General features: G+C 58.4%; 9 protein-coding genes and 3 non-coding genes across 12 annotated transcripts; 9 read left to right on the top strand and 3 right to left on the bottom strand.

Moving 5' to 3' along the window:
• Positions 1–681: 681 nt before the first annotated feature.
• On the top strand, positions 682–2,315 carry A1Q1_02156 (uncharacterized protein; the record flags this gene model as incomplete). The annotated part of the gene is made up of 5 exons (XM_014325101.1): positions 682–882; positions 1,088–1,288; positions 1,347–1,555; positions 1,637–1,859; positions 1,905–2,315. 5 exons carry the CDS (start codon positions 682–684, stop codon positions 2,313–2,315), a joined length of 1,245 nt encoding a protein of 414 aa, XP_014180576.1.
• Positions 2,316–2,731: 416 nt separating this feature from the next.
• On the bottom strand, positions 2,732–5,085 carry A1Q1_02155 (uncharacterized protein; the record flags this gene model as incomplete). The annotated part of the gene is made up of 5 exons (XM_014325100.1): positions 2,732–3,052; positions 3,101–3,340; positions 3,417–4,189; positions 4,232–4,862; positions 4,900–5,085. The coding sequence occupies 5 exons, from the start codon at positions 5,083–5,085 to the stop codon at positions 2,732–2,734; spliced, it is 2,151 nt and encodes a 716-aa protein (XP_014180575.1).
• A 158-nt stretch (positions 5,086–5,243) lies between these two features.
• A1Q1_02154 (uncharacterized protein) lies at positions 5,244–7,908 on the bottom strand (the record flags this gene model as incomplete). The annotated part of the gene is made up of 5 exons (XM_014325099.1): positions 5,244–6,819; positions 6,894–7,340; positions 7,403–7,533; positions 7,593–7,823; positions 7,870–7,908. 5 exons carry the CDS (start codon positions 7,906–7,908, stop codon positions 5,244–5,246), a joined length of 2,424 nt encoding a protein of 807 aa, XP_014180574.1.
• A 246-nt stretch (positions 7,909–8,154) lies between these two features.
• On the top strand, positions 8,155–10,061 carry A1Q1_02153 (uncharacterized protein; the record flags this gene model as incomplete). The annotated part of the gene is made up of 4 exons (XM_014325098.1): positions 8,155–8,733; positions 8,793–9,033; positions 9,115–9,463; positions 9,503–10,061. The coding sequence occupies 4 exons, from the start codon at positions 8,155–8,157 to the stop codon at positions 10,059–10,061; spliced, it is 1,728 nt and encodes a 575-aa protein (XP_014180573.1).
• Positions 10,062–10,334: 273 nt separating this feature from the next.
• Positions 10,335–10,417, bottom strand: A1Q1_t359. The gene has a single exon. It is a non-coding gene; the product is annotated as a tRNA-Cys (tRNA).
• Positions 10,418–11,542: 1,125 nt separating this feature from the next.
• Positions 11,543–11,627, top strand: A1Q1_t365. Its single transcript has one exon. It is a non-coding gene; the product is annotated as a tRNA-Cys (tRNA).
• Positions 11,628–12,559: 932 nt separating this feature from the next.
• Positions 12,560–14,028, top strand: A1Q1_02152 (uncharacterized protein; the record flags this gene model as incomplete). The annotated part of the gene is made up of 7 exons (XM_014325097.1): positions 12,560–12,757; positions 12,813–12,887; positions 13,015–13,074; positions 13,129–13,452; positions 13,525–13,612; positions 13,653–13,778; positions 13,826–14,028. 7 exons carry the CDS (start codon positions 12,560–12,562, stop codon positions 14,026–14,028), a joined length of 1,074 nt encoding a protein of 357 aa, XP_014180572.1.
• A 589-nt stretch (positions 14,029–14,617) lies between these two features.
• A1Q1_02151 (G-X-X-X-Q-X-W domain-containing protein) lies at positions 14,618–15,260 on the top strand (the record flags this gene model as incomplete). Its single annotated transcript, XM_014325096.1, has 3 exons — positions 14,618–14,788; positions 14,840–14,933; positions 14,995–15,260. The coding sequence occupies 3 exons, from the start codon at positions 14,618–14,620 to the stop codon at positions 15,258–15,260; spliced, it is 531 nt and encodes a 176-aa protein (XP_014180571.1).
• Positions 15,261–15,994: 734 nt separating this feature from the next.
• A1Q1_02150 (40S ribosomal protein S0) lies at positions 15,995–16,861 on the top strand (the record flags this gene model as incomplete). Its single annotated transcript, XM_014325095.1, has 1 exon — positions 15,995–16,861. One exon carries the CDS (start codon positions 15,995–15,997, stop codon positions 16,859–16,861), a length of 867 nt encoding a protein of 288 aa, XP_014180570.1.
• Positions 16,862–17,736: 875 nt separating this feature from the next.
• Positions 17,737–18,806, top strand: A1Q1_02149 (glutathione S-transferase; the record flags this gene model as incomplete). The annotated part of the gene is made up of 2 exons (XM_014325094.1): positions 17,737–18,111; positions 18,165–18,806. 2 exons carry the CDS (start codon positions 17,737–17,739, stop codon positions 18,804–18,806), a joined length of 1,017 nt encoding a protein of 338 aa, XP_014180569.1.
• Positions 18,807–19,505: 699 nt separating this feature from the next.
• On the top strand, positions 19,506–21,458 carry A1Q1_02148 (uncharacterized protein; the record flags this gene model as incomplete). Its single annotated transcript, XM_014325093.1, has 1 exon — positions 19,506–21,458. One exon carries the CDS (start codon positions 19,506–19,508, stop codon positions 21,456–21,458), a length of 1,953 nt encoding a protein of 650 aa, XP_014180568.1.
• A 538-nt stretch (positions 21,459–21,996) lies between these two features.
• A1Q1_t366 lies at positions 21,997–22,068 on the top strand. Its single transcript has one exon. It is a non-coding gene; the product is annotated as a tRNA-Gln (tRNA).
• The last annotated feature ends 15 nt before the right edge of the window (positions 22,069–22,083 follow it).

Genomic DNA, 22,083 nt, shown 5'->3' with positions numbered 1-22,083 from the left:
GACTGCTTCTGCTCAGCCCTTCCGGCAGCAGTGTCCCCGCTGGCTACCCAGGCGGGAGCTTGTTGGCAGGCAAGCCAATTTCGCGAAAGTTATTACTGTGCCGTCCAGTAGAGCTGAGTGGTATGCCCATGTGGGCAGGCAGTCATTGTCGACGAGTCTGTGCTCTACGCCACAGCCGTCTCCGTAGCCTCCGGCATGCCTTCTCTCCCCGCCTCAAATAGCGCCCTTTGCCAATACTTAAGTGGGATGCCCCTGCGTCATCGCCTGCGCAAGCGGACATAACAGCGAGCGGCAAGCAAATCATTCCTATCGGCCAGCTTCTCCGGTACACGCTTTCAACGCAAGTCAGCTGGTGTCCACCTCACGTACTGCAGAACATGTCTTAGCATTTTCGCCTTCGGCGTCGCAGGCGCTGGCGCGCAACGGACCGGGAGCGCTAGGAGGGCAAATGTCTCTCCAAGCCTCTCAACGAAGGCGCTCCGACACGACTGATCATGTCTCACGCAGTAGTTTGAGAGCCAAAGATGGCATTCGCACGCGCTCTAGATCCGCGTTGACAACCTCTCCCGAGCCAACTAAACGTTCCGCGATGTCGTAGGTTGACATGAGATCTTCAGGTGGCGAAAAAGATGCCGACGGTGCGGAATGCGGGGTCTCCGCAAAAGTGACTCAACCACAACCATGTTTCCGCCCCAGACGATCCTCTGGTCCTTCCTTCCTCCCACTCTCCATCCACCAAACCTGTCGGCGCCGGATGCCCCCCAAGACGAAGGATCTCGCGAGCATCCCCGACGATGCAGTGCTCGGGCTCCAGGACTGGCTCAAGCTGTTGTCGTCACACGGCGTGGCAATGCGCACGGGGATGGCTCTGGCAGCGAAGGCGTGAGTTGGATTGACCGGTGTTTTGACTGACAGGCAGATACACGGGGCACAACACGAAAGAGAAACTCAAGGACATACCTGTGTCGATGATAAACGAGGTGCTTCCGAATAAGGAAGACCGGAAGGTAGTCCAGCAGGCTCTGAAGCAGATTGGCAGTGGGCAGGTGAGCTGAGGGTGGTAGCAGCCAGCTGACAGTAGGCGAAGACGAAGAAGCGGGCTCGGGATGACGACCTCCTGCGCCCTCTACCCCAGGGCGACGAGATCCGCGCACCCGAGAGTCTGTCCTTTGAAGAAATCACTGATCCAGAGGTATGCTGCCGCCTGCGTATCGCAAAAGCTGACGCTTTAGGCTTTGCTTCCAATCACGGTGACGGTAAATCGAGCGCCTGTGAAGTGCGCGTGGACGTACGTCGTAGCACGCAGGCTCGGGTTCGATGCGCAGGAGGCGCTTTCGATTGCGCAGGTGCATGTGCACATCTCGAGTCTGAAACACGCCCTCTTCCTTGGCAACGTTTTGAACGCACAGCAGGTCAAGGAGGCGGAGGACGAGATCCGCGAACTACCAGGAGAACATGACTTCAAGGCCAAGGTCACGACGAAGGACTGGAAGAGGGGCAAGCCTCAGCCAGCTGTTGGCAGTTCGCAGCCATGGGTTGGCATTATGAACTCAAAGTGAGCTATTCTCACAGTGTGCCTCATTAACTAACGGACAGAATGTGAGCGCTGTGCTTCTCTCGTAGTGTCTGACAACAGCCCCGTGATTGAGCGCCCGGACGGAACGTGGCGAGCGATCCAGCAAGGAGCAGCCGTCGAGCCCTCTGTCGTGAGTTACGTTCTCGAAATCGCTAACTCTCAGGCATACCTCTACATCACGCGGGCGCTGAAGACGTTCGCGCCACATGTGCTGGGTGCGATGCAGCTAGTCGCCGAGTCGTACGAACCGCAGGAGCTCGACCGCGTTGGTCTGCACCTCTACGTGAGCTTATCACCATCTCAGAAATAGCTGACAGCACAGGGACAGTTCAAACCAGATGTCACAGGTTGGGGTCAGCGTGGCACGCTGTCTGTCGCCAAGATCCTGGAGACAATGAAGGATAAGGCCGCGGATGCTGAGACCGGGGCTGAGCCGGATGCCGACGAGAAGGTGAAGAAGGCGGACGCCTCTGCACCGGGTACAAAGCCTGAGGGTGATGAACAGACCGAAGGTGCTGTGCGACGGAGCAAACGACTCAAGACCGGCCAAGAAGAGGATCCGAAACCCGCAAAGGGAGTCGAGATCGCGAAGGACACGGGACCGGCGGACAAGGAAGGAAAGAGCAAAGCACCCTCGTCGGATCAGCCGGGAACGGAAAAGCCAGGCATGACCGTCGAGGAGTACGAGGCGATGCTCGACGCCGAAGCAGCCGACTGGGACTTCCCGGATGGCATGTAGGCAGGATATCTATGTTGTAGGACAATGGCCGTGTTGTGTGTCATGTATTCATATACTGTGCTTACTACAACGTGACAATGACAATGTGGAAGGACAAGGAAATGTATGAGGCGGAACGAGCCACTGCTACCACGATATCGCCTCGGGGGCAGGTCGCAGGGTCAGAATGCCGCTTATGATGTGCCGACGGAAGCCTCCCGTGCGCCGTGAAGATCCCGGAGGGCAGCGCACAGGGGCCCGCACCTGGGGCATCGGACTCCAGGCGCGGTGCCGTTCCTCGGGATCGGAAGGGATGGTGATCGTCAGTGGGGTCAGTGGTCGCTCTCGTACAGCTAAAGTTACATGCATCACGGCTGGCGGAGCGCTTTCTGCAGCTCGGGCGCCAGCCTGAGGTTCGGGATATCGAGGATCTGGTGTCAGCTATAAGCTCGGACATGTGAGCTCACCTTCTGCGCCATCTCGTCACCGCCGCCTTCCCATGTCTTCACCAGCGGACCGCGTAGCAGGTTCACATATCGGCTGATCAGGTCCTGCACCTCCTCGGCCGATATCCGCCGCCAGAGAAGGAGGTTGCGTAGCAGTTTCACGCGACGTCGGACAAAACGCTGCATTGCGTTGCGCGCTGCCGGGTTGTACGGCGGGGGAGGGATAGAGCCGGGCATTGTAGCCGACGCGATCGCGGAAGCAAGCTCGAGAGCATGCGCCTGGAAGAGGCCGAGAATGGTCTTGGTGAGGGACTTGCAAAGGGCCTAAGGTCAGTTCCCGCGACTTGCTCCCAAACTCACGTCATATTCCTTGGTGCCGTTGGACATGTCGCCGATGAACTCGACGAGGTCCACTGCACGCCTTGTCTGCCGAGCGGAGTATGGGTCATAGGCGCCGTTCTGGAAGGCCTTCGTAAGCCATGGCAGGACAGCCTTGTGAACCATTTCCACCGTCAGATCGCCCTCCTCGCCTACCTCCGGCTCAAGATCCATGTCGTCATCCTCTTGGTCAACAGGTGGCCGGGAGTAGTTGAACAATGCCTTGAACCAAGTGAAGGAGTCCAGGGTAATGTTACTCTGATGGTTAGCACCTTCCTCCGCACACATCGTTGCTCACCCTGACCGGTTCCCATCCGACCATCTCTCCACGCGCCCAGAACTCCCATGCTTGTACGAGAGCCAGACCGCCAAAAGCGCCGTTGTAGTCTTCAGGATACCGTTCCCGCCAGTCCGCAAACCTGACCGCCAGTCCCTTCGTGGGATCTCGGAAGTCCTCGGCCTTGACATCGTCTAGGAGCGAGCGGACACGGCGGTCAAGATCGTTTTGCGCTGCCTCATAGTCGTCCGCGACATCCCCTTCAAGGTCAGAGTCGGTGCTGAAACCTTCTTCTGGGTCTTCGGCCGCTGCCAGGACGCCGAGACGCCTAGCTCTCCGATCGATTCGGTCTTTTCGCCGCGATCTTCGGATCTCCGAGTTCGGGCGGGCAGCCTCCACATCCTCGGCAGAGGTAGCACTCCCTGGGGCGCCTAGGAATAAGGCGAGGTCATCTCCATCGTCCGCTGCTCTCCGCTTCGAGATGAGCGCCGCGCGCTCCTTCGTGAACTTGAACTGGTCCTCCTCGACCTCGTCAAGTTGGGGAACCTTTTCCTCGAGGAACCCGCCCAGAGTCTCGACCCATCCTTGGAATCCTTCCATCCACTCTCGCTTGCCGTCCACCTCGGTAACTTGTTTTCGGATGTCACGTTCCTGCTCCTCCAAACTGACGAGGTCCTTTGTGGCGGACGCAACAGCGGCCTCGCTTTCCGTCTTGACGACCTCGAGCTCAGCCATCTGAGCCGCTATCCGTGCCTCAGCAGCTGAAACGGACGGAACGGGGCGAGATCGAGGGACTGGCGTTAGCTAAGCTCCAAGACTCTGTGGGCTGTACTCACTAGGCGTAGGCTGGTAGTTCTTCTTCGGCTCCTCCTTCTTGACCTTGCTCTCCACGAGCGTCTGGCCACCGCGGGCGACAAGTGTTTGCTCCCATTCCCTGGTCTCCTCATCACTCTCCTCCTCCTCTCGCTCCGCTATCATCTCGCCGATCTCTCCCTTCAACCTTCGCGCGGCAGTTCGGTTCGCCTCACGCCCGATGGCCAGGCGATCGTTCGCCTCAGTATAAGAGGCAAAGTCCTCGTCGCCTTCCTCTCCTTCGTCCTCTTCTCTCATGAGTCGGGACTCAGGATGTGGTCCGCGATCGGGACCAAGGGAAATGTAATCTTCTTCCATGGATCGTCCCTCGAGGGCCGCCTTCCGTCTGTTCTTCGCGGCTGCAACAGCAGCAGGGTCGGGAATACCGGCCGTTGTGTCCGCTGCAATTTGGGAGGCATACTTCTCCTGCGCAACGGAGGAGAGACCATCTGCATCCGCTTTCGGTGCCCGCGTCGGTGTAGCGGCCTTGAGCTCAGAGAGGTACTCTCGCGAGTACGACTGCGACTCCCCACCAGTCGGCGTGACAGACGAGCTGGCCTTCAGGGCTTGCGAGAGAAGAGACTTCTTCTGTTTGAACGCCGGAGAATCTGATGTCTATACACATCAGTAAAGGCAGCATCTAGTGACATACCTCCTCGTCGCCACCGAAGCTCAACTTGCTCCGGCCCTGGACCTTCTTGCGCGCTGCCTTTTTCCGCTCCATCACACTCCCACTCTCCCCGACCGACACATCGCCGTCGCTTGAGGTCGTCGGCACGTCATCTTCCGTCTCGCGGGTTCGAACGGAAGGGCGTGGCCGAGCCCTTTTGATGAACATGTTGGTGAGTTATGACGAGACCGAATCTCCAGCGTCTGGATTTGTTGATCTCGGCACGCGGCGACGGAATCAAATTTCCGCGAGATCTGAGTGGCAAATCTCGGAGCAAACACGAAGAACAACAGGTAAGCATGATGCATACAGCTAAGTGATACAGTCTATGAGAAGAAGTCTGCTGCGCCTTTGCGACCATGCCTACTGGTTTCATAGTCATTGGTAGCGCCTTTGGAGGCTGGCGGAGCCGGAGGAGCGCTCGACGATGTTACCTTCTCAACCCACTCGTCTTCCTCACGCTTGGCTCTGGCTTTCTTCTTGGGCTTCTCGCGAGGAACGTCCTCCTCATCCTCCCCAATGTCGAATGAAAGTACACCCTTACGTTTCTTCTTGTCCTTCTTCTTTTTCTTCTCCGCTTTCTCCTCCTCTTTGTCACCTCCAGCGCCGGCGGTACCGCCTGCACGCCTGAAGACGGGCTTGAAGGTGGCGTAATCGAGAGGCTTATCATCCACAGGGTATGGATCCATTGGTTTCCGATCCACCACAGCCACTGCCGTCGGCGGAGCTTCGTCTTCCTCATCATCGTCGTCCTCATCATCGCTGGCGAAGATAGCCTTGAAAATGTCGATGCTCGGCTTCGTGTACGTTAGGATATCGCGACCCTGGTTAATGTCGTCGGCCATGCCGACTTCGGCGATTGTCCGCGGAACACGCTCTCCTGTCTCTTCAGGAGGCGGCGAAGTGTTCTCCTTATCGGTGCCGGGCTGATGAATGAAGTGAGACTCCCAAGCAGCATCGTTCCTGGGAAGTGCCGAGTCAAATCCGTAGCCTGCCTTCGGCGTCGACGCCCCGCTGCCCTCTGGAGGTCCTTCCGGGTGCGGGTCTGCTACGTGGAATCGCTTGCAGACCAGCTTCACCGGGTAGAAGTCCTTCACAACGCGGGTAAGAGCACCATACCGACCGTCTTTAGCCGCCTGCTCCCGAAGAGTGAGCTCTTGCGCCACCTCCACCTCCGTCGTCGCTTTGGCGAACTGAGGTCCCTTGCTGGCATCAAAAAGATGCAGGCCGGGCTTAGCCTGTTTCATATCTGAAGCAGCCAGAGCTGAGCTGCCCGAGGTGAAGCGCGAGGACATCGCATACGACATGGGTTTGAAGATGCGGGCCGAAGCTGCAAATGCTGCCAGCTCTTTGTTCACCTCATCGACGCTTGTTGATGGAAGCAATCGGGGGTTAGGATGTTTGGTGTTGTGCTGCTGAGAAACAAGATATGATCGATACCGCTCCTGCTTCTCGAGATCGTCGCTATAGGGCATAAATCCCTGAAGGGCAGACGAAGCTGTGCGAGGAGACAGTGGAGGAATGAAAATCTCCGTTGCGCGCTCTGGAGGAACCTCGGGCTCAGCTTCCATGGAGAGTGTCGGTGGTGGTGCGGCCGCCTGGCGTGCCTGTGCTGCAATCGCCTCCAGGCGCTCTCGGTCCTTCACGGACATGTAGTCCCAGACAGATTTGGCGTTCGCAACTTTCGTGTTCTCACCAAGAGCTTGTCCCCTCTGCCCATGAGTGAGTGGTCGGCCAGGGGCACCACGAGCAGACACGCCAGCTTCGTCCACCTTCTGCGTCTTCCAGACCCTGGCAGGGTCCGGCTTCCAATCCGCTGCAACATCCGGGAAGCCCCACCTGAGCGTAAGCGCCTGATGTAGAACCTTCCTTACCATTTGTCTTTGGGAACTCCTCTCGGGTCTAGCACAAATCCTCGCAGTATGGGACGTCCGTCGTGCCAATGGTTTTCGTCCTGCACTCGTGGGCGATCAGACCGGTCCGACTGTTGCCCGACCATGACCACGTTGTCTTCGTCTTCATCATCAAAAGCGTAGACCGTCCTGTCGGCCCCAGAGGTTGTAGTATAGGCGTCTTCCTCGTCATCCTCACCAGGCCCCGCTCCGTAAACACCCCGCTTTCCTGGCAGCGGCCCCATGCCCCTTCCCTTTTGAAAGCCGAGACCTGCTTTGTCGTCTTTAGAAGCGTACGTGAGAAGCTGGGTATCTCTTGGCGCGTATGTGTGCTTGCTTGCTTCCTCAGGCTCCTCCTCAATTTCGAGACCTGCCCGCGCTCTGCCGAGCTTGCCCTCCTGTATCCGGAGCTTGCGAAGGGTCACGCGCGGTCCTATACCCTGACCTGGTCGCCAGCCCAGCTTTTGAAGTAGAGCATGTCCCATAGAGGTTTTTGAAGGAATGATAAGCGACTGAAGAGCCGAAGGAAGACTGATGTTAGCCAATCCAGCACACCATGCACATACCCTTGCTCTCCGGTGCTTTTGCGAAACCCGGCGAATCCATCGTCCTTGAACGTGTCGGTATTCTCGAGCTTCCTGTCATCGTTCATCTGCTGAAGATCTTCGTCGTCCATGAAGTCCTCTGGACGCTGCTGATGTTGCGACCGGTTGGATCGTGAAGACTTGAACGTGCTCGGAGCCCATCCTGAGGTTAGCTAGAGGGGCTGGCTGATCGACATACCTTCCTTCGAACCAGCGGTGTTGAAATACCCAGCAGACCAGCCGCCAGTAAAGGCTCCATGAAATCGTCTTCGGCCCTTCTCATCGCGTACCTGCTGTTAGAGTGAGCCTGCACAGTCAGCTCACCTCTTGCTCCCAAACCGGTAGGTACTCTTGCTTGTCCTTCTTGTGGTCCGCGAGAGCTGGCAACGGCGTTCCGATCTGCAGTGAGCTTTAGGTATTGAGGTTCAACCTACTTGAACAAACGACTCATTCAGGTATGAGCTTTTGAGATTGACATTTTCGAGCTCAAGCCTGTGCTTGAGCCTCGATGTCATCGTTGGCGAGTGTACAGTGACGACACTGCAGTTGCAGCACGCCGACTTTCTGATGCCGCAAAGCGACACAGGGTGGCTAAATTGAAGGCATCCTTAATGGCCATTAGAAATCACTGCTGGTCAACTCTAATTGCATTTGGCCGATATTGGTCCCGGCATCGGCGATGTGCGGCGCCGCGCAGTCGGCCAGGTCATAGCCGAGATGCCCATCGAAGCGCTCTCAACATTCTTCATCATCCATTCAACATGACGAGACCTATTGACCGCGAGACAGCGGCGGTGCTCGAACCATTTCTTCAGGCGCTGAGGTCAGACAAGACGCTCACCATCCCCAAAGCGACTCTCCTCGGTGCCCTTACCCACTTTCTTTCGCTCCTCGACGGCGATAACCTCGAGGCGTACGTTCAGGATCTCTTGAGTTCGCCGTCTCTTTGGGATGCGGTGACAACTCACGACATTGAGAACGCTGTTCGCTCGGCTCCTGCCTCGAAAGTCGCAATTCTCAAACCGAAAATCAAAGACACGTTCTTTAAACGCAACCGAGTGGCCAAGGCCTCACAGGAGTGGCTGGGCGATCTCGTCAAGGACCTGCATAAGTCCGGCAACACCGAGCGTACTCTGCCTATCCTCGTCGGCATTCTCAACGGTATCTCAGATGTGAAGGACATCGACTGGGGCAAGCCGAGACTAGAGCTGGAGGATACGCTGGTCATTACGCTGGCGGAGCGATTGGAGAAGGAGAAGGGCGATGTTGATGTGCTGCGGCTCTTCAGCTCGGTTGCGGAAGACATTCAACCGGAGCGGCTGAGAGTGCTTGACCTGAGGGTGAGTGAAAGTCTTCCTTCGCTGCGACTGACTGTCAGACTTTGACGCCGGAACTTCAGGACGCCCTGTTTAGGTCGCTCGAGCCGGGCTCGACCGCCGACGCACAGGACAAGTTGGCCGATGCGGAAGACTTTTCGATCGGCCTGTCGTCCGCCATCGAGGCGCTGGCCAAGGGTGGCTCGAGGAGTCAGGAGTACGCGTGGAGTCAGGTCGAGGCGTTTACGAGGCGAATGTTCCTCTCGTCGGAGCTCTTCGATCAGGAATGGTCTGGTCTTTCAAAGCCGGTTATCGGAGGACCAGGTACGTCATCTGGCTTCAGGATGTATTGCTAATAAGCAGAATGGGAGCGTCAGAGGGCGGCCCTGTCTGCGTTCTGCGAAGTCGAGTGGCCGGTCGTCGAGCGGCTGATCGCTATCTCCGAGCGTAGGGTCGGGACGGAGCAGACGGTGGACCTCGTTACTCTTATCATTCGCACTCTCAGCAAGTTCACTCCCGTTACTGAAGAGGACCAGGAGCCCGTTGACAACTACGAGAAGACATTGTACGGCGCCTTCGACATCCTTGCGGGGGAGGGAGGCGGCCGCGCTGTGCGCGCTCTCTTCGACCACCTCGAGAAGAAGGAACACATTTCTGACTCCTACGCCGCCTTCGTTCTGACTGTTGGCGAGCAACTGGTCAGGATGGTCGACTCTCGGACTATCCGCGACTTCCTCCTGCCGTTGGCTGACAAGTGAGTTTGGTGTGGCCTATGGGAAGCTTACTTCTCCAGGTATGTCGTTCGGCCGCAGCACAAGTCGAGCTTCCAGTCTGCGTTCGCCTTTTTACTTGCGCTCGTTGACGCTGCCTCCTCGCATCTAGAGTTCGACCCGAGTCAGGGTGGCTTCGTGGAGGCGATGGTTTACTTTGTGGCGCACGCTCTTTTGCGCGAGAGCAAGGACGGCAGTGTGACGACAGAGCAGCTGCGGCAAGCTTATCCCCAGCTTGTCAAGTGCGCAAGCCGGCGCAGCCCCGAGCTGGTGCACCAGTGCATCACGCTTCTGAACAAGACCGACTTCACAACCCCAGAGTACCAGAAGGCCGTGGACGCGATCCGTGTTGGGCTCATCCCCGCTGTCCCCGCGCCGGCGATGGGGGAGTACCTCGACAAGATTGCGAACCTAATCCTGTCAACGCCGAAGGGATCAGAGGAGCGCCTGGAGCTCTCGTCCCTTGCCTTCAAAGCTGTCATTCAGGAGATGCCCGATGAGACGAAGCAGCAGGGCATCGACTGGTGGCTCAAGCACCGCCGCGTGTTCGACGGTAAGGATGAGCCCTCCGCTAGACTTTAACCTTACGTTGTATTCTTCATCATCTCCAACGTAGATGTACTACAGTTTATCTCAGACTCTAAGCAGACCAGATACTGGGCAGAGGACTGACCGGCACCGGGGAGCAGTCGGATCCGGAGCTCAGGGTCGGATGAGACGCGTCAGGACAGCACCCAATCGCGACCAGACAACCACCACACCTCCACCGCGGGCCGCTTCCTGGTCATGGCGTCCTGTCACATCGTCTCCGTCGCTCGTTGGGCCATGCATGGGGTAAGAAGAAGGCCAAAAACGAGAGAATGCCCGGGATCGAACCGGGGACCTACGGATGGTTGCTGAATTGCAATCCGCCGCTTCTACCGCTGAGCCACATCCTCCGAGCTACCTGTTGCTGATCGCCGCAGTTGGCGGCGTACCTGTCCACGAAGGCGCCTTTCTCGCTGTGCCGATAGCAACGCAAGACTCCGCCGATGTGGGAGGACTTAGTGAGGTCTGCTGCGGCGCAATGCATGCCAGATAGCACGTATTTTCTATTGCGGGGGTTGGGTGAATGGTTTGGGGAGGTTACACCATGGGACTAGGATAGGGCGCTGAGTTGCCAACCCGATCAACAGGGTACCCACCACCAGCCTCATACAGGGAAGGGCAGTATTAACGTCGACGACGATAAGCAAGTCGTCGGACCGAAGTCTCGGCCCTGGCTCCTCACTTCGTACTCTCTCGCGACAGCCATGGGACTCCCCTCCTTCACGAACCGCTACAGCAATCACCTGGCAGGTTGGTACTTACCTGTGTCGAATCGCTCCAGAAAGTTTCCGCGCCTCCTCAACAGCGCACCGCGATGCTGTCCAGGGCGGGGTGCCAATCACAAGGTAACCACATCCCTGCGTGTCGAGGATGGCGGACTGGCCTCGTGCGTCCTCACTGCTGAGATAGGCAGCCATGCTGGCGGGTGGAAGCCCCGTCGTACCAAGACACACTGCATCCGATCTACTTGCAGTTAGTGGTCTTCCGTTCCCATGCCACCGGTCGTGCTTGAGCTTGGGCTGTCTAAACAGATTGTTCCGGTACTGATCTTCGGGGGGTTGAGGGGGCGCGGATGGCATCCTTCACAACCACGCTGAAGACATGTGCCACACCTTGGAGTATGCTATCCTCCGTCATCGCGTATGCTGCAGTGTCCTCCTTGAAGGTTTTTTTTTGTATAACTCTCGCGCTTCCATGACCATGCGGGCAGCATGACCTCAAGATGGCCCGCTCATCTGCTTGGCATTGTTGAGGGACGATGCTCGGCCGCTCTAGTGGCATTTAAGAAGCAACTTTCACCATGCTTTAAACTGCTCTCCACGTCACCTCGTATTAAGCTCTCTACTCAGTAGTGGTCGGTATCTCATCTCGGAGCAGCCCTTATGCCTGTCATTGCATGGGTACGCGCACAACTGCAGAGCCTGGCTGCAGTCACGTGCGCGCGCGCTCACGTCAGCCAGCGAGCAGTCGCGCAAGAGGATGTGGCTCAGCGGTAGAAGCGGCGGATTGCAATCACAAGCAATTATCCGTAGGTCCCCGGTTCGATCCCGGGCATTCTCTCGTTTTTGCATCTGATTTCTTCATCTGGAAAGGCGGGAGGAAGACGCGCTTGGTTGTTGATACTGGCGGCCAACCTCTGAACGTCCCTGAGAAGTCAGTGGTTTGATTTGGTTCCGCTGCCGGGGACATAGCACTGATGACACCTCCACCGGCATCCCGACCTGGCACATTGCGATCTCACGAGGCACAGCCTGTCCGTGCTGGGTTTAGGCTCATCGCGGTGGGCAATGTGGGATGCAGGGCATGCCCTCACGATCCATGCCAGCATGAATCTTATCTGAACCGATCCCAATCTCTGATCTCTCGATACGGTCGATACGGTCGATTCGGGCCATGAGCTCGTTACGACCCTGGGGGATTTCGCGATGCCATGCGATGTCATGTGAGTCAGTTCCAGCTCGGTGACTTCTCGGCTTCCTGGCTGACTATTTTGGGGGAGGATTCCAGTCTCATGTTGAAAGTTCCTGGTCCAGATCGGAACAAGGGGAGGTGGGAATTGCAACGGGTGACGAGAGGATGCTGGACCGCATGGCACTGATGCGGCCGGGGCCATCGGCTCGCTCGCCAAGCAAGGCCGGCTGATCCCTGGCCCACGGGCGTAGGACTGGAGGTTGGGAGCCTGAGAACGATAAGGATCACGTGTGGTCGCTGTCTGTGGGCGTGCGGCGGGCGTGCGGAGACGTCGGCGTTCGTATCAGCCAAGCCACTGTCGTAGCCTGACAGGTACGACGAGGACAGCCATAGGTCAGCCGTCGGTTATGATGCCGCATGACGGACGCCGGTGGTTTGCCTTCGGAACAATTCTGGGTCAGACAGCATGTGACATTCAGCAACCGCTATGAGCTATGCAACCGATAACACGGTGGGCGTCAGCCTTAAGAAGCAAGCTAGGCCGCCTGCTTCGCACCTTCCCCAACTTATCCGCTACCACTATGCAGGCGCAGAAGCACCGAACCGCCGTCCACATCGACCCCTTCAAGCCCGCTGAGGGGCAGAAGGGCCTCATGAACCGCTGGCATCCCGACATCCCCGCCTTCTGCTCTGTGAAGCCCGGCGAGGTGTTCAACGTCGAGTGTCACGACTGGGTCGGAGGACAGATCGGCAACAACGACAGTTCGGACGACATCAAGGTAGGTTTCTTTCCCGATAAACCAGGCTGACGGGCAGAATGTCGACCTGACTAAGATCCACAATCTCAGCGGTCCCATTGCCGTCGAGGGAGCCAAGACGGGCGATGTGCTTGTCGTTGACATCCTGGACGTCACGCCGTTCCCCGACATGCAATGGGGCTACACGGGCATCTTCGAGAGTGTGTACAATCCCTGTACCCAGCTAACGTCCAGAGACCAACGGCGGTGGCCTGTTCGCTAACGAGTTCGACTCCAAGGCTGCCAAGGCTGTGTGGGACTTTGAAGGCATCTACGCGACCTCGCGTCACATCCCCGGAGTGCGTTTTGCGGGCATTCCTCACCCTGGCCTGATTGGCACTATACCATCGCAGGAGCTACTCGACAAGTGGAACAAGCGTGAGGGCGAGCTCATCGCCGCCAACGAGGGGTGCTGTCCTGAGGTCGCTCTGCCTCCGACCGCGAAGGGTGCCTACGTCGGCCAGGACCTACCCGACAAGGTGCGCGAGAAGGTCTACAAGGAGGGCGCCCGTACCATCCCTGGTCGTGAGCACGGTGGCAATGTCGATATCAAGAACCTCTCGCGCGGGTCCCGCTGTTACTTCCCGGTGTACGTCGATGGGGCCAACCTCGCTGTTGGCGACCTCCACTTTTCGCAGGGCGATGGTGAGCTTTCGTTCTGTGGTGCTATCGAGATGGTAAGTTGAGAGTGAATAGAAGCGAACTGAGATCAGGCCGGTATCGTGACCCTCAAAACCAGTATCATCAAGGACGGTGTCAAGAAGCTCGGTCTTCGTCAGCCTATCTTCCTCCCCTCGCCCATCGACCCGAAGTACCATGAGCAGATAATTTTCCAGGGTGGGTCATAGTTCTGGCTAAACATGCTGACTTTACCCAGGTGTCTCGGTCGACGTCCACGGTGACGGCAAGCAATACAGCATGGACGCAACCGTCGCGTACAAGCAGGCGGCGCTGAACTGCTTCGACTACCTGAACCGGCTCGGCTACAGCCGCGAGCAGGCGTGTGAGTGGATCCAAGACCAGAGCACCGCCTCTCCGTACTGACGGCAGACCTCCTCTGTTCGGCTGCACCTGTCGAGGCGCATGTCGGAGCGATTGTCGATGTCCCCAACGCGTGTGTCACGATGGGCTTACCGCGCGCAATCTTCGATCGGGACATCCTGCCCACCGAGGACGGTCTTGAGAAGCGTGACTACGGCCAGGCGGCCATTCGCTCGGATGGTGTGCGCTGCAAGCAGCCTAATCTGAAGTAGAAAGCCGGTCCGCTTCAAGCGGGGCCGGCCATCGAGCCGGAAGCCATCTAGATCGTTCCGTGTTTGCCGGACGACGGTGACGAAACGGCATCGGAGTGGGCGCGGAGTCGGGGATAGGATGAGCTCGGTGGGGGTGTCGGTGACGGAGATGTCCATAGTCGGGAGCTAGTTCCGGGGTAGCTCCGTACCTCCGCGCGTGCTCGCTCGGATGTGCGTTTAGAACGCTCCGAAGTGTGTTTTGCCAAGCCGTGGAGACAGGGGAGGTGAATTCAGTTAGCGGGGAATGCAGAAGAGCAGAGTTATGTCACAGAACATTCCGAACAACAGAGCCCTGGCACAGCAATGCGGCAAATGCGCCTCTGCCCAGAGATCCAAGAAGCACGGCTCGCCTACGGATCCGAGCGACCGATCTCTGGTCGTCTTCACCCGATCCATCTGTGTGCATGACCCCGATGCGCCTTTCTCGCCTCCGACTGCGTATATAACCAGCCAGCGCAGCAGACAGCATGCACCACTCACCACAGACTCCCCGCTGCGCTGCCTCTCATACAAACAACCACTTCCAGCCCTTCTTTCCACCACGACCGCAATGCTGCTCAGCACCGTCGCCTTCCTCGCCGTCCTCGGTGCCGTCTCCGCCGCGCCTGCTCCGCAGTCCTCCAACCCTCCTGTCAGCTACGACGGCCGTCAGCTCCGCTTCAACCTGCAGCTGAACAAGTGTCTCACTGCCCGTAAGGTTGAAGTCGGCTCCGAGCTTGGAGTGTAAGTCTGAGAAGCTGGTGCTATACTGACACCCAGCGCCGCTTGCGAGGAGAAGCCTGGCCAGCTCTTCGACACCGGCCCTCCCTCGACCGTCGGCGTCATTCGTGTCAAAGGCACCAACCTCTGCGTCGACGCCGGCGACTGTAAGTCACTCTCCACACCACTCCTCTCCACCCTTTCATCACGTTCTATACTGACGATTAGACAACTGCAAGACGAACGGCGTCAGGCTCACTCTGCAGAACTGCGGTGAGGGAGCTTGGGGTGCGCAGGAGTGGTGGCAGTCGACCAACGGCCGCATCGAGCTCGCCGGCCCGGTCACGCACGCGCACCAGATGCCGCCTCGTTCCGGGTTCTGCTTCGACCTGACCGACGGCAACGAGGCGACTGGCTCGGTTCAGATCTGGAAGTGCTACGACAACAACCCGAACCAGCGCTGGGACCTGGGCCCTTGGTGCCGCTTCTGCTAGGCGGAGTGAGTATGTACATAAGCCGATCGTAAGAGTGACACGGACACTTCAACTTCTAATAGTCATGAATGAAGAACAATGCATGTGTGTGATCGCAACGTAACATAGTTGATCCCGAACGTGTCGGCGCTGCATATTGCCCGGAAATGTCCAGAAATGAGACGAAATTGGCTCGAAGTGCCTTGTGAGGGTGACTCACGTGACAGTCCGTGCGTCGACGTCCTCTTGCATCGCTGATCAACGAGCTGCATTCCAGGAAGCCGTTGGGCTAACTCCTGTGGGCTGCATGCATGCATTCCAGCGGAAGCCGCCGCCGAAGGCTGCAGGAGTGCGACGACTGTGCCCAATCAAGCGAAGATAACGGCCACGCGAGACTAGGTGGGACGGCGTTTCGGCGTTATACACCCATCAGCCAGCTATCAAAGTGGCACGAATCGCTTGGTGATGCACGTGACTTGCAGTTCTGAGCCTGCAACGCCTGGCGGACAGTTGCTACGAGATTCAATGTCGCGAGAACTTGACTCTCTTTCTCCACCAAAATCTAGCGGCTTTCGGTTTGCGGCCCCATCGTTCCACTTCCTCATCTGGTGGGTCTTATTTTGCGTTTCAAGAACTCCGTCGCTGACTTTGCGCAGAGACCTTTGTCCATTTCGAGGATTTTTGTTTCGAGTTTGCAAGCCCCTTACAACTCTTAATCGTCTACCCGACTTTTAACAAGCAAAAAATCCATCAAAATGTCCAACCTTCCCGCTGCTCTTAACGCCACTGAGGACGACATCCAGCTCCTCCTTGCTGCCCAGGCCCACCTCGGCACCAAGAACTGCGACAAGTCTATGGAGTCGTACGTCTGGAAGCGTCGTGCCGACGGTATCCACGTCCTCAACATTGGCAAGACCTGGGAGAAGCTCGTCTTCGCCGCGCGTATCCTCGCCGCCATTGAGAACCCCAACGACATCTGTGTCATCTCTGCCCGTCCCTACGGTCACCGTGCCACCCTCAAGTTCGCCTCGTTCACTGGTGCCCAGGCGATCGCCGGCCGCTTCACCCCCGGTTCGTTCACCAACTACATCACCCGTTCGTTCAAGGAGCCCCGTATCATTGTCGTCACCGACCCCCGTGTCGACCACCAGGCTATCCGCGAGGCCGCCTACGTCAACATCCCCGTCATCGCCTTCGCTGACACCGACGCCTCGCTCAAGTTCTGCGACGTTGCCATCCCCTGCAACAACAAGTCGCGTCACTCGATCGGTCTGATGTGGTACCTCCTCTGTCGTGAGGTCCTCCGTCTCCGTGGCCAGGTTCCCCGTGGCCCCACCGGCCCCTCTGGCTGGGACGTTCTTCCCGACCTCTTCTTCTACCGCGACCCCGAGGAGATCGAGCGCGAGCAGCAGGAGAAGGCTCAGCAGGAGGCCGAGGCCGCCGAGGAGGCCGCTGCCCCCGCCGCCACCAACGAGGAGTGGACCGGTGCTACTGGCACCGACGCCGCCTTCGCCGCCCAGCCCACCGACCAGGCTCTTGACTGGTCCGCCGAGCCCCAGGGTGGAGACTGGGCCGCTGAGCCCGCTCAGCCCGCCCAGGACGGCGCCACCGGTGGCTGGTAAATCTGAGCTTCCTAGCTTGTAAGGGACAGCGTGACTGTCTCTACGGTTTGGAGTGCAAAGAAATCTATCTTTCTGTTCTGTAGTGATGTACATTACAGATGCGATTGACCCGGTTTATTGAGATACCATCTGCTGCAGATCACGAGAGCAGCGAGACGATCCGCAACCTAAATTTCATGCCACGCTGCTGTCCTAGTGAGAACGCGTGGGACCTCTGTCAGTCACGTGATCCACCAGTCTCAACGGTCCAGCCGGGGCCGAAAGATTGGGTTCCCCGGCAAGGAAGGCTTTCCATGAGATTCCGTTATCTGCGGGGGACGCAGGTGTCACCAGAGATCGTTCTGCCGTACGAGGATGACTAACTGACAGTGAAACATGCGCGCAGAGGTATGCAGGTGCCTAGCTTGGAGAAGCGCGCCTGGCATGTATGTGGCCGGCGGGCGGAGAGTTCTGTGCTTTGTAATCTGGGCGCTGGAGGAGAGATTAGATGCTCGATTTGAGGAATGACGCCATGAGCCTGGCGTCTTGTGCCGACGGTCATCTGCGCCCCCAACTAGCGTCCTCATACGCGCATGCACGAAGGCATGAGCACGTCTTCCGATCACTCTCTTGGCTACGCTGCAGGCGTAGCCGCGTGCTCAAGCGCAGAGCAAGCCAACAGACGAATGAACGTTCAAAGCCGGCGGTGATGACCTGTCTGCGACATTGCCTCGGTGAGGGCACGGTCAGCTCGGTAATCAAGCGTGCCTTGTTTTGTCATCCTGGCCCCGGGGGCGTCATAGGCATCCGCCGGGCCAACGGGCGCCAGCACCTCTTCCCACCGCAGATATATATAAACCTCCTCGTGCTGTTCCTCCCCTTCCGAAACTTACTGCATGCCCATCCGCCCCGTCGCCAGTGTCGCCCGCCCTCTCGCTCGCTCACTGCTCACCTGCGCGCAACGCCCACCGAAAGCCACCCGCATCTCGCTGATCTCGGCTCCCATCGCCTTCCCCACACCCAGACTTAGCGCTCGCACCATGTCTTCCTCGGCTGCTGCGACTACCCACCTCCCCAACCCCGAGCCCAGCCCCGCTGGCCAGGTTCCCGGCCAGGGCAAGCCCAACCTCCACCTCTACACCTGGGGCACGCCCAACGGCTACAAGGTCTCGATCCTGCTCGAGGAGCTCCGCGCCGCCTACCCCGAAGAGGCCAAGAACAAGCTCGCTTATGACATGATCCCCGTCGACATCAGCACGAACGTTCAGAAGGTGAGATTAATCCTACCAGCTATTCGGCAGAGAACGTCAATGGCTAACTCCAGACCCCCGAGTTCCTCAAGGTCAACCCCAACGGACGCATTCCTGCGCTCATCGATGACAGCCAGAACAAGCTTGACGTCTGGGAGTCTGCCAGCATCGAGCTCTACCTGCAGTCGCAGTACGACCCGGACAACAAGTTCTGGTTCTCGGACGTGAAGGGTCGCTCTGACGCCCTCTCGTGGATCTTTTTCGCCCACGGCGGTGTCGGCCCCATGCAGGGCCAGGCGCACCACTTCTACCGCTACGCGCCCCTCAAGATTCCCTATGGCATCAAGCGCTACATCGAGGAGACGGAGCGCCTGTACTCTGTTCTGGAGGCCGGACTCGAGAAGGGCAATGGCTGGCTCGCGGGCGGCAAGTACTCGGTCGCCGACATCAACGTCTACCCCTGGGTCCGTAGCTACGCCTGGGCCGGCATCGACATCTCCAAGTACCCCCGCCTCGGCAAGTGGATCAAGACCATCGAGGAGCGCCCCGCTGTCCAGAAGGGTCTTACCGTCCCCAACCCCCCGCGCGCTGGCACCAGTGAGGAGGAGCTCGAGAAGATCGCTGCCGACGTTGCCAACTGGAAGGACAAGGCGGAGAAGGAGCTCGATGACGAGAAGAAGAAGCTCGAGCAGGAGAAGGCCCAGAAGAGCTCTTAGGGTGTGCTGATATGTAGCGTATGCACCGTCTTAAGATTGAATCGATTGTTGCAATTGACAGCAGGAGCAGTCGCGGCACGTGGCATCTGTCTGTCGACCTCTCTCGGCACTGGACCAGTGTCGCGAATGCTGTGAGTCCGCTTACCACAAGAGGACTGACCGGCGTCGACAAATGCTTGCAGCCTGAGAGAGAACTCATGGCATTAACCAGGCGACAGTGCGCTTTCGCTTGGAGAGAACGCTTGCAGTGGCGTGCAAGGCTAGTATGTTGACGGCTGACTCAAGGGGCAGATTCACTCCGTCTTTCGAGGGCTAAGCTAGCACGTCGCGCTCTCGCTCCTGGAACGTTGCACAGCTGTTCCGTCTCGTTGCGGACACATTGTTCCTGCCCCATGGACCCTTCTGGGCGGCCCATACAGGACGATCGGTCCCAGGTGCAGGAGGACTGACACCGACGACCTCCTCCCCACCGTTCCTCCTCCAGCCCATCTGATATGCCCAGCCTTCTGCTATCTGCCCCTCTCGCACTCAGCAGCATACACACAGGCGTGCCCCGACCTGCTCCGCTGTTCTGCACCACTTTGCCGTCTGCCGCGTCCTATAAGAGGCAGTGAACACACACGTCCACTTCTTTTCCTTCTCCGACCACAGCCTCTTTAACCCTTTACCTCAATCCACCACCACTGTGCGTCCTACACGATGGTGAAGTCGCCCAACAAGGTTCAGGCAAGACAGGTCCGCCACATTCAGGACATCCCTGTCGACGAGACTCCTAACCTCCGCGAGCGAAGATACTCCTTCTGCTTCGACAGAGAACGGAGGGAGCAGAAACAGCGCCGAGGCCGTGGGAGGAACAAGAACAACGACTCGGCGACTCTAATCAACCCCCCAATCAGTCAGTACCTCGCTTGGCCCGGTCGAGGGGACAAACTAACGGCAGACCGCGACCCGACAATGCCGCCCAAGCAGGGCATATACTTTAAGAAGCGTAGCCTTCAGGCCCTCGAGACTGCTCAGGCTGGGCAGGGGTCGAGCTCCGACTCGGTGGACGATTCCTCGGCCGACCAGGCTTCTGACGCCTCGCTGCAGTTCTCTAAGCGCCAGGTCTCGGCTCCTCCTGCCGTCGCTGCTCCGGCCCCCGCTCCACAGTACGCCAACCGGTGGCGCAAACTCACTTCCGCCTCCTCGTCGTTCCTTCAGCCCGCCTCAGACCAGGTCGCTCAGAACACGATGAGCCAGTTCGGTGGCGTCTGCATTGAGTGGAACGCATCCAAGAAGGTCCACGACATGAAGGACAAGAACCTTGTTCCTGACAACAGCCCGCCCTGCGAGTCTGCACCCGACTCCGAACCGCGGGACACCACCGCGAGTGTCCCTAACGCCAATGTCACCGAGAACTACGGCGTCCAGGACAAATGCAGCCACGACTCGCGCAACGACGTACACCTCCCCCTCGGCGCCAGCTTAAGCTCTACCGCTGTCCTCCTTTCCAGCAGCAACAGCGAGCAGGTCTACGTTCTGCGTCACGACAAGAATCAGGAACAGGCCACCGACTCCAACTCCGCGTCTGGCCGTCTACTGCTCTTGCCAGCCGCGTTCTCAAGCCCCGCACCCTACGCCTCTGTCGTCCGTAACTCGCAGCTGATGCGCATCGGAGCGCTCTACGATGCGGACCCAACTCCCCGTTCCCAACGAGGCAAGCAGAATTACAAGAAGAACAAGAAGCAGCGCGGCAAGCAGAGCACCAAGCAACAGCTCGCGCCCCGCAGTAAGGCGAGGAGGACTTCTGCCGACGACCCCAACACCCCTAGGCCCGCCCATGATCTGTTCGTTGAAGAAGAGGAGGCGCTCATGGAGCCTTCCCAGTCTCTGAATGCGAATGCGGATAGCTCGGTCGCTGAGACCGATCGTGGAGAGTGTGAGACCGCGCTTGCGACGGACGCGGACCACGGTGCCGAGAACCAGCACGGCGGGACCAACGCGGAGGTTGACACGGCTTTGTCTCTCCTCCAGCTCTCAGCTTTGGGGCACAAGACTTTCGCCGGCCACATGAGCATCGACGAGTGGCCCCTGTCCTTCTCCCGCTCCCGCTCGTTCGGCTCGCTCCACTCGCTCGACTCACAGCCTCCCTCCCCCTTTGAGCCGGGTGCTAGTAATACCGCCAGCTCCACTCAGTGGACCGTCGAGTCCATTGCCGAAGAGATTTGCGCGGACACCGACCGCATCATCAATGACCGCTCCGTCTCGAGTCCCGCGTCCTCGCCCGAGCCAGAGCCTCGCACTCCCGTTGGGGCCATCTTCTCGGGGTCGAATGACAAGGAGACTTGGTACGCGATCACGGACTACGACATCGACGCTGCTGGCGACACAATGATGGACCCTGGCCTCATGGACGTTATCGTGGCCAAGGATGCCGATCCCGCCGCCGATGACGAGCAGTCCCTGGCCCCGCAGCAGGGCGTCAAGCGCAAGCGCAAGGAGTCTTCATTCTCCGACTCTGACAGTACCTCCTGGGATCGCGACAAGAGGACTAGGGCTGCCCGCGAGTGCTTGAATAAGGCCATTGGCCTCCTAAAAAGTATTGCGGGTGAGAGCTACAGGGCAACGATCGAGGCTCTGGAAAGGGAGTATGACGCACTGTACAACGCCTAGCACTAGACGCATAGTCATCATCTGTATGGGTGCTATACGCGCAGTCACGTGCGATGAGTACATGCGCAAGTGCTGACCAGATCTATTGTCTACGTATAAGCGTCTCCATGTTGTCTGTAATGAGTTCCTGCCATAGTTTCTACGTAATGCGTTGTAAGTGAACGAGTGGAGGCGATCAAAGCCCGCAGCATGTTGGCGTGTGCGCGAGTCATCTGACACTGACTTAGCGAGTGAGCATGACGACGAATGGTAGGAAGTTGAGCGACGAGGGTTGACAGTGGAGGGCTGTCGTGCCCGCGCCATTGGCCGGTGTGGCACCGTTCCTCCTCTGACAGGGTAGCCTTCCTCCAGGCTTTCCTGAGCTCCTCTCCAGCCAAACTCACTCTGCTCGTCTCTCTTTGAACCGGATCACTAACATGCTTCCTATCTGTCTTGTGATACCCGCAATTACTCCATGACCATTATGCATGGAGCGTCAAAAACTCATCAAGCTGCCGCGCCCCGACGCTCCCGTGAGCGTCTGAGCAACGCCTCCTCCGGTTTGATCGTATAACGGTTAGTACACAAGATTCTGATTCTTGTAATCTGGGTTCGATTCCCAGTCGGACCTTCTCTTTTGGCTCTT

This window comes from Trichosporon asahii (genome assembly GCF_000293215.1).
Source record: "Trichosporon asahii var. asahii CBS 2479 unplaced genomic scaffold scaffold00050, whole genome shotgun sequence".
NCBI classification, from domain to species: Eukaryota; Fungi; Basidiomycota; class Tremellomycetes; order Trichosporonales; family Trichosporonaceae; genus Trichosporon; species Trichosporon asahii.
Note: the sequence above shows the minus strand (reverse complement) of the source record. Positions and strands in the feature narration are given on the sequence as shown.